At 37.9% G+C, this 11,065-nt stretch overlaps 1 protein-coding gene across 1 annotated transcript; it reads left to right on the top strand.

The window, feature by feature from the left end:
* Positions 1-6,005: 6,005 nt before the first annotated feature.
* LOC107741002 (forkhead box protein B2-like) lies at positions 6,006-7,060 on the top strand. Its single transcript, XM_016553577.1, has one exon. The coding sequence runs from the start codon at positions 6,077-6,079 to the stop codon at positions 7,025-7,027; it is 951 nt and encodes a 316-aa protein (XP_016409063.1). The 5' UTR covers positions 6,006-6,076; the 3' UTR covers positions 7,028-7,060.
* Positions 7,061-11,065: the final 4,005 nt, after the last annotated feature.

Below are 11,065 nucleotides of genomic sequence, written 5' to 3'. Positions count from 1 at the left end.
CACAAGTAGGCTTATTGTAACATCTGTAATGTGCTACGCACACACACACACACACACACACACACACAGATACACACCCAGACTCACACGCTCATGAATATGATAACGTGTGAAATGACAGATTTATTTGTGTGTGGCTCCAGGGTTTTATCTCTAGCACAGTTCATCAACTCCTCAGCACGAGGATTGCTAACCAACGCAGCGCCTGCACATGCTAATTACTGGACCATGGTTAGCTTCAAACCTCAGATCTGCTCCCATCATAATATGTGCCCTGCTTTTTGCTTTTATGAGATTTTTATCTATCTGTAAGAATGGAAAAAAATAGTAAAGGTTTAAAAGTTTCAATTAGACTGAGACTTTCCGTAGCCTGGAGCGCATGCTACAATGCTAATGATGCTAATTGTCACCAATCTGAATGAGCTCTTTTTATACACACAAATGTACTGCTATCTATTCATTTACAATTACCAGATTAAAATGAACTTTAATCTTCATAAAGGTGAATATCTCTCTCTTTTATGAATATTGTAATGAATTTACATAGGGATTCAAGCCAACATGCTGTAAACCTTTTCCTCAGACAGGAAGGATGACTGTGTACAGGAAAAAAACAAATTGTTGGTTAATCACCCCGTAACGCACTGACGCAATAATCATTTCAAGGACTGTAATAGTCATCAATTGCAGTAGTCCTAAATTACGCAGTGTGTGCTATGTGTACATAGTGATAGTTTGACTGTAACTAATAAGCTACGTTGTTTTAGTAGGCCTGGTTGTTTCAAAATCCTTGGCTAATTCTATTTGAAAGCGCAACACTATTCACTAAGCCGTTTCTCTAGTGCATATTTAATTTCACAGGCAGTAAGACGGAGAGAAACGAGAGGGGCTGCGAGTGCTCCAGATGGCTCCAACGCTCCGCAGAGAACTAGGCCTCATTGTTTGATTTTTTTTCTTAAGTTTTAATTAGCTGCAAGAACAAGAAAGGAAAAACTTGTAGGTTTTCTATAAAGAGTGGGTGACTGACTGTTGTCAAGTAGAATTTGCGTCTACTGAGTGAAAAGTTAATAAATTAACAGGCAGCGAAGATGATACTATTTATGTCTTTTAGTTAGGAATACACAACAGTCCATCAGTAATGGTTGATATTGTACATGCTCATTTACCCTACTTTTACATTTAGATTACTTTCACTGTCATGTAATGCTTATTTAAAGCTTTAAAGGGTTGGTTCATCTGTAAATGAACATCTGTCTTCATGTACTCACCCTCATATTGTTTCAGACCCATTTTTTGTCCATCCATTGAAAGTCAACATTTTTAAGCTTGGCGAGCACGTTTGCACTTCTGTTTACCATATTTGATGTACTCTATATATGCGCGCAATGAGCAATGTTTATGTATGAATAAAATCCTAAATTAAATCTGTTCATAAAGCAGTCAAGAAGACTGTGGTTTAAACCATCATAAGGATTACTTGATTATAGACTTTATTAAAAATTAGAGTATTAAAAATATATTTATTTGTGTAACAAAGATCAACAAAAATCTTATGATTTTTGGCTGAACTTTCCCTGTAATCTTTAAAAACACTAATAATTTAAAGTGAAATTAATCTCAATATGAATATCCATTTTCATACTATAATATTATAATGATGATACCCAAATTCATTTGATTATGATTGGTTTTAATTTTTATTTTATTTTGTCATTTATTTAGACAAAATAGTATCGACTATTAATTGATTATCCAATTTATTGATTATATTTCATTAAATATGAAAATATTTAAAGGTAGGCCTATTATCGGTATTGGTGCACTTCCAAAGTGTTCGTACATTGGTAAAGAAATACTGTCTTAGTGTGCTTTAAGGCTTTCTGAAGCACTGCGATCTTCCATGGTTATTGTCACACTTGACTGAATAAGTATCATTCTGTCATCTGCACAAACACATACAGTGAACACACACACACACACACACACACACACACACACTTTAATGCACTAATCGAAGCAAGCTTATTTAGTCTTTTGTAAAGCATTTACGGCCTGATCCTAAATGCTGCGCTTGTGGCTTTGTTCTCTTCTCAAACACAATTAGAAGATAATATATAAATATATACATACTGCAAATGACATGCATATGACGGCTTCATTTGAAGCCCGCTCAGGTCATTAGTAACCCAACAGGGCGCTACAGAGCCGCCGGTCCCTTTCTGCCAGTCGACCAGTGGAGATTTATTTGATATTAACTCCCTAATGGCCTAGCTCCTTTTCTGGTAAAATATGCACAAAAGTCCAACGCGAACACTGCCATTCAGTTGAATGCTTATTTATTCACTAAACGAGGATCTAATGTTCAATGTTCCCTGGACGCTAAGGTAGTTCTGGGGGAGGAAGGCTTCCCCCTACAGCTATATACATCATTTATTTTACACATATCCCGGTATCACACACTGGGCAGTGAGCGGAGAAGAACGACTTTATGAAAATCAGAACAGTGAGTGTTACGGGGGACATTAAGAGTTGGAGGGGGAGAGCTGTGAATGGAAGCGAAAGAGGGGCGAGCGAGAACATCGGTGCTGGAGAGAGACGATGTCTCTCGCCCGCCACCCACAAGCATAGCGGGCTGCGCTCGACACCCCTCTGCTAGGAAGCGGGCTTTCGCTTACCGCGTCTCTTGAACTCACAGGCCCTCGCAGCCCCGACAAATGGTCGTTATCGCGCAGTTCGGTTTCCACATCCACTACTTGAAGGCATTAGGAAGGATGCCTATAATGCGCGTTGTTAAACACACTGTTAATTTAGTCGTAGCGCTTTATGGTCATGAGGCTGGGCTGAGATTGTGTTAAGTTGGCTTTGGTTTTTAATCAAGTCTTGTAAGATTCGGCATGAATCCTAATGACCTCACTGAAATTAAAAACTCTCATTAGCTCTCACCTGTTTCTCACCATCTATACCTAACGCTTTCCATCCAGGAATTGGGTCAAATCCATATAAAATTGATGAACTATTTATGTTTTAACCGTACTTTCTCGAATAATGCTTCAAAATAATCCCACTTTTCCTAAACTTTGCTGCTTAGTCCCCATGTCATCCATTGTAGCTCCACAAAAGCTTCAAATACTATTGCTACTAGCCTACTAATAATTTTTATTGATAATATATAATATAGCCTAATATAATATAATATAATAATTAATAAAAGGATCAGATTCACTACATCACATACATCCTTACATAAAACAACCAAATGAAGTTTTTTTCTTAAATTATAAAACCACAAATAATACCACTTTTCCCTATTCACCCATTAAAGCTCCACTCTGGTAATACTAGTACTGCTTGTAATAATAGTAAAAAAAAGTACTAGTAATAATACTAATATTAGTAATATAAATTGTATATATGAACTTTTATTATAATATATTACAATCTAATACAATTCGTATTAAATTATATATTTATTACATATATCATATATACATATATCATCATATATACATATATCATAATTTGATTTGGTACATCACATATAATCTTACATATAAGAAACAAATAAATGTTTTTTTCTCAAATAATACCACAGATACTACTAATACTACTTTTCCAAAGCTCTGTTGCTCCGCAGTCTTCATGTCAGTTCATATACTAGTATTTCATTACTAATATTAACTTTTAATATAATATAATATAATATAATATAATATAATATAATATGAAATAGCATTTTAGTATTATTGAAAATAATGTTTTTATCCACTATAGCTTCAAATACAAGTATTATTATAATAATATGAACTTTTATTATAATATACTATAATATATTAAATAATATGTTCTTATTATTTATTTATTTATTATTTAAATAATATATGATTTTTTTTTATCTGCTACAGCTTCAATGCTTGCATTACTAATATAATATAATGCAATATAATTAATATTAAACTATATTTTTAATAATTTTTTATCATTATCATCAATGATAGATAGATAGATAGATAGATAGATAGATAGATATCTGATTCACTACATCACACACGACCTGACATAAAAACAACCAACAGTTTAGTGCAAATCCTGCCCAGGACACTTTGAGTGTGAAGAAGGGTCTAATAGACATATGACATATAGTGACTGATTACCGGACGGTGTGGAAGTCAAAGGTTCACTACAGTGTGTTTAGCTTATAAAGAGTAAAATGGATTTTCGAAGGTCTGTTGGGAATGGATTACAGCAGGTCTGAAAATAGCAGGAATATGTTGATGTAGGTGCGAAATAAGCATAGTTAATGAATTGTGGCAGGTAAGGAATAAGGAATGGATTGCGGAAGGTAGGGGGAGTAACTGTAGGGAAAGGGCTGTGGTAGGAAAGGGCCACTGACTGTGGGCCCCTGGGTGTGTGTGTGGCGGGGGAGACAGACTCTGCCAACTGCACGATTCACTAAGCTCTCACCAGGGGAGGGAGATAGATAGTTTTAATGCGTATGTGTGAGTGAGAGAGAAGCGAGCGAAAGAGAGGAAAAAAATACAAACAGAAAAACCAAAATGTATATTCCATATTAAGTACGAGAATGGCTTTTGTACTCAATTGTGTATGTCGGCCTGATCTGCAGGTAGGAAGATGAATGAGTTTGCCTGCATAAATATATAGACCAGAGGCAACGGGAAGGAAGCCCAGACAGCAGACAGTTTCGGCCCCCGGCCGGCCCACATCTGGCCCGCATGGATTTCACATGGGCCAGATGTGGGCCGGATCTGGGCCAACACTATGTTGCTGTCTGGGAGGACAATTATATAAATCTACCTCAAGTGCGCCATCTTGAAGATATCGTCGAAGTGAGTGAGTTTATAAAGCCTAATCTTAAAACTCTGCTTTAGGGTTGAACCTTGAAATATCTCTTATAGAGTTTGAGCGCTAGGCATATGCCCTGATATAACTGATATAGAATTTATAAACTTTAAAACGGAGCATTAAAGCGATCACCTAAACTTATGGGAGGACTTCCGTGTCACACTTAAAGCGATCATATGTTAATCGGCATCCATAAATCATTCGGTGGCTGGTATAATGGAAGTCATTGACTTAAAGTTTATCAGCACATCTTCAGCAAGTGTGGTGTAATGAGACAGAGCACAGTGTTACTCACACGAACACAAATCACCATCAGGGTATACATACAAATAATGCTAGCAGTAACTAAACAGCATAAAAATCAAACACTCCAATGTACAAAACTGATTAAAAAAAAAAAAAACTTTTTATAATATAAGAAATAAATGTGGTGGTTTGCACAGGAAATAGAATGTCCCTTTCTCCATAAATATTTATTTAGGCTATACTCTCTTATAGAACGGCTTTATTTACAATATTTAACATTTGAACAGTTTTACCGTGCATTGAGTGAAAATTAAACCAGTGTGAACAATGCAGGACAAATATGAACTATATTCCTGTTTGAATAAAGTCTAAACTTCAAAAAAAGTTCGATTTTCTGGAATTCGAGACATTTAAAACAATTCCAGTGCACTACAAAAACAGTATACGGATCATTCGCATTCACGTCATTAGTCTTGCAGTGTGTGTTATCATTATCAGACTCATTAGCGAGCGCGCTGCTCTTTGCTTCTGATTGGTACAGATGAGTAGGACTAAACGCATATGAAGCCAGACCCTCCCCCTATTTACCCCTTATTCGTCCTAAAGTCAGTGTCATCATAATAAAACGCAAATAGCGGGGGTCTGGACCTCTGCCATTCTTACAAAAGCGTCGCGGATCCTCTGTGAGTCAAAGCCGAGCGCGCGCATCCTCCGAGAGAACTTCCCGCGCCCTGAGAGGAGTAACATTAGACAGGTAACTTTCAAACGGTCCCGTTTTCTTTTACATACTTGTGGATTTTGAACTTTCTGAGATGTTTTCGTGACTAGCGTCTTATAAAGCATCTGTAAACATAAAAAACAAACAGCTGAAGTCAATCAAAATTAGGCTATTAGTGCGCTGAATTACTTTTTTATGTCAACGGACGATATGCTGGCTTGCTTCTGACTGATCCTGAAGAGATTTTCAAAAATGCCTCGGCCAGGCAAGAACTCCTACAGTGACCAGAAACCTCCATACTCCTACATCTCTCTGACCGCCATGGCCATTCAAAGCTCCTCTGAGAAGATGCTCCCCCTCAGCGACATCTACAAATTCATCATGGACCGTTTCCCGTATTACCGCGAGAACACTCAACGCTGGCAGAACTCGCTCCGGCACAACCTTTCCTTCAACGACTGCTTCATCAAGATCCCCCGGCGGCCCGACCAGCCGGGAAAGGGCAGCTTCTGGGCCCTGCATCCGGACTGTGGAGACATGTTCGAGAACGGCAGCTTCCTGCGCCGCCGCAAACGCTTCAAGCTCCTCCGGGTGGAGCATTCGGCTTGCAAGAGCGGCCCCGTGCTGCACTCCTACCACTCTCATGCCCAGCATGCCTTGCACCAATCCCACCACCATTCGGGCAAGCTGGGCGTGGGACACCCGGAGTACCTGGGCACCATGGGGCGGCTCTCGCACTTCCAGAGCTACACGCTTGGCGGCGGGCAGAGCAGTAGCTTCAAACACCCGTTTGCCATCGAGAGCCTGATTGGCAGAGACTATAAAGGAGTGATGGCCAGCGGGTTGCCCATCGCCTCGGTCATGCATCACCTCGGGTATCCCGTGCCCGCTCAACTGGGCAGCATGGTCAACTCGGTGTGGCCACATGTGGGCATGCTGTCTGAGCCGGTGTCATCAGAATACCCACCATTCAATGTGGCGGTCAAGGGGCTGTACCATCATCACCCGGGAACCCAAAGCATGCCTGCTGTGCCCGTGCCCATCAAACCCACGCCGACCCTGGGCGCAGTCCCGTCCTTGACTGGCATGATGCCGGGAGTAACGCAGCTGTGCCCGAGAACAGCAGCGCTGATGGAGAGAGACGCAACAGCTCTTGTTGAGGAGAAAAGCGGGTCTCTCCATCCTGCTCTCCTGCAGTCCTGAGCCAAACGTTGAAGATTCAGACACGAGGGTACGTGGAGCATGTTTTGGGGGACGGCTGTGGACTGATTTGAGATGCCAGCCTTTTCCGGAAGATCCTTTAAGAACTGTTTTTTTTTTTTTTGGCTGGGTGTTAAATTCTGCAGAGGGCAGATTGTCATAATTGGACTCTGCAGTTTTCTGCTTTATGGTATGTGAACATGTTTTAGCTTCTTTAAAAAAAAAAACAGTGTTCTGTACAAAGGACTGTATAAACTGGAAAAAGAAAAACATTGATGTACATTTTGTAAACCCTTAAACATTAAGCCTTATAAAAGCTACACAGACTGTGTGTAATGAATTAAAAATGATGACTTGCATGCTTGTGTGCCACTGTTGAAACAGTGGATTGCTGTGCGTCCGGGAGAGAGTCATGAAATAACCCAAAGTGAATTTTTTGCTAAATTATTGTATTCATGTAACATAGAAAATACCTTTATGTTAAAATGTTGTTATATATTATCATAAATGTTATACATGTAAATAGGTGTAGAATATCATCACTTACAGCATTTGAATTGCACTTGTGGTATTTACTAACACAACATTGAAAGATTTTACGAAGATGAAACAATCAAATAGACAATTATAGTGAATAAAAGCAGGCCTGGTTTAAGTGTGCTGTTTTAAAGTGGCATGTGAGTTTCAAAAAAAGCAGTATAATTGTATAAGATTTGTAAATTAAATATTTTTAGAGTAAAATCCCTTGCACTTTCTGTGCAGTGGAATGTCTTTATTTCTTTCTGACCGTCTTTTTCCTCACTGATTTGTTTATACCAGAGTAACATTATATCTGTTAGTTCTCTAAGCTGAATTTGCTCTTATATATGGAAAATTAAAAGCATATATATGCATATACGTGTAAAATTATAGGCAGTAATATGAGAACATTCTTTAAAATATACTTAAATAAAAAGACTATTTTAATACAAAACAGCATTTTTATTAATAGAAAATAGCTGTTAAATAATCTTTACAGTGTGCTTTGACTGAATATTCTACTTTGTGAATTCTTTCATTTTGATCTGATTCCTAACAGACAGTGGCTGAACATCCACAAGCATAAATAGCTTAATAGTAATGGTTTAGCTTCCCCACCATTTCTGAACATTAAGACAATTGTTGCTCCAAGGCACAGAGACGAAAGACTGAGTCTATTTGCCAAACTACAGAAAACATGGCGCTGTCCAGCAGAGGAGCAGTGACCTAATAATCCAGCCTGTTGTTGAGTGGTGCTTTATAAGTTTAGTGCAGTTCACTGCTGGACTGAATTCATTTCCAGCCAACAGTATTTTATGTAGCTTTCTAATATAGCCAGGAATATATTTCAAGAGTATTGATGCTGCATGCGTACCTAACCTGACTTTAAAAAATACAACATATGCAAAAAACATTCTTCCGTCATGTCTTATATTTACCCGATCTTCCATTTAAAGTATCAAACATGAAACTAAAACAATTTTAGAGAGAAAAAAAGTTCAGTTAAACCAAGTAGGCTATATGAACTTTCAAGAAGCAAACACATGTGTTCTATGTAGTTGAAAATGTCTATTCAGCTTAAGTGTAATCATGCGGTTCAACCTGGTGGCCTGTTTTTTTTTGTTTTTTCATTCTAATTCACTGATAAAAGTGACTCTTTCTTAACCTTTTTTTCTGATTACACATGTAGATTTCATTAAATTATGTTGATACATGAATAAGGACGACTATAGGATCGATTAAATTATCAACTTAAATGTCAGTCTTAAAAACATTGACAGATTTTCTTTGTTAAAAGGTTATTCTATGTGTGTGTGTGTTTGTCTGGGATGCTGTGCTTCACGTAAAGCGCCGGTCGAGACGGCCGCATGACTTCAAAAGCAGCCGTCTGATAAAGTTGTTTTGTCCTGCTCGTCTTGACATAAATTTCACCTTTGAAGTTGAGAAGCTGGTCCTCTTCACAACACAAAAGCTGCCAGTTGGGAGGCCATTTAGAGTGTCACTGTTTAGCATGGCAAAGGCTCTCTTATACATCTTGATTTGCGCGCTGCGGCACACGCTCACACCAGGAGTGAGCCGAACCTGCCCTCTGAACAAATAAGATGCACAAGTGGCTGCCTGATGTGAAAACTACACCCACATCGCATCTAGTCAATGAAAATGATCCGTCTCTCTCTCTTCATTACTCTCCGGATTCATTACTGTCTGACGGTAGCAATCTCAATTTCTTGGCGTCTTAAACGACATCAAATTTGTCTTTTACCGTAAGCAGCTACAGTGTAAATTTCACACAAAATGTGACATTTTGCATATGTAAGTACCTGTTGAAAATGAAATATAGGCCAAGTGAAAAAAGCAAATATGTGACCATTTCTTATTGCAATTCCGATTACGCTGTGACTTTTCAATAAGAAGGATATGCTGATTTTTTTCAACCCTTGAGTCTTTTAAATATGGATAGTCAGGATGAATAGGAATGAGGTCATCGTGAGGTGTGCTGGTCTGCGGCTTGTTGAGGGGCAGAATTTGATATGAGATATTATTGTTAATTACTCTGACTTCAGCAGGGGTGGAGGTGACACATTCATGCCCGTCTTAATGACGGCAAAGACCTCGTCTTCATAATGAAGCGTTTAATTCATGAAGCTTCTTGCCACCATGAGCCCCGGCAACAGCACAGCAACTTAGTGCAATTGTATAATTCTTTATAAATGTTATAATTAAGTGTGGATTAGTAATATTATAACTGATACATTGTCTTAATTCTTCATATCACCTGCCCTCTGAACAAATAAGATGCACAAGTGGCTGCCTGATGTGAAAACTACACCCACATCGCATCTAGTCAATGAAAATGATCCGTCTCTCTCTCTTCATTACTCTCCGGATTCATTACTGTCTGACGGTAGCAATCTCAATTTCTTGGCGTCTTAAACGACATCAAATTTGTCTTTTACCGTAAGCAGCTACAGTGTAAATTTCACACAAAATGTGACATTTTGCATATGTAAGTACCTGTTGAAAATGAAATATAGGCCAAGTGAAAAAAGCAAATATGTGACCATTTCTTATTGCAATTCCGATTACGCTGTGACTTTTCAATAAGAAGGATATGCTGATTTTTTTCAACCCTTGAGTCTTTTAAATATGGATAGTCAGGATGAATAGGAATGAGGTCATCGTGAGGTGTGCTGGTCTGCGGCTTGTTGAGGGGCAGAATTTGATATGAGATATTATTGTTAATTACTCTGACTTCAGCAGGGGTGGAGGTGACACATTCATGCCCGTCTTAATGACGGCAAAGACCTCGTCTTCATAATGAAGCGTTTAATTCATGAAGCTTCTTGCCACCATGAGCCCCGGCAACAGCACAGCAACTTAGTGCAATTGTATAATTCTTTATAAATGTTATAATTAAGTGTGGATTAGTAATATTATAACTGATATATTGTCTTAATTCTTCATATCACATAACTGAACTGATAGATTCACTGTTTAATCTGTCTGTCTCTTGAAATGTTGATATCAGGGAAATTTTTACTGTTAAGTAGCATTAAAGACTGTTTGTTCAAATTTAGGTACGATGATGGAAATCAAACTCGCTCAACAACAGCAAACTCAAATACCATTAGGTTTATATACATTATACGTATATTATACTTTTTGCTCAAAGGTTTGTGGCCAGAAATATATATATATATATATATATATATATTTATTTAAAGAAATCAATACTTTAATTTAGCAAGGATGCATTAAATTGATCAAAAGTGGCAGTAAAGACATTTATAATGTTACAAAATATTTCTTTTTCAAATAAATGCTGTTCGTCAAATAGTTCTGAGAAAATGTATCCCAGTTTTCACAAATATATGAAGCAGCACAACTGATTTTAACATTAATTATTATAAGAAATGTTTCTTGAGCAACAAATCAGTATATAAGAATGATTTCTGAAGGATCATGTGACACTGAAGACTGGAGTAATGATGCTGAAAATTCAGCTTTGATCACAGGAATAAG

Source organism: Sinocyclocheilus rhinocerous, unplaced genomic scaffold (genome assembly GCF_001515625.1).
Source record: "Sinocyclocheilus rhinocerous isolate Xijiao unplaced genomic scaffold, SAMN03320098_v1.1 scaffold1548, whole genome shotgun sequence".
NCBI lineage: Eukaryota > Metazoa > Chordata > Actinopteri > Cypriniformes > Cyprinidae > Sinocyclocheilus > Sinocyclocheilus rhinocerous.
Note: the sequence above shows the minus strand (reverse complement) of the source record. Positions and strands in the feature narration are given on the sequence as shown.

What these genes read in the sequence shown, in the direction of transcription:
- LOC107741002 (XM_016553577.1), top strand. Translation starts at nt 6,077, where the DNA reads ATGCCTCGGCCAGGCAAGAACTCCTACAGTGACCAGAAACCTCCATAC.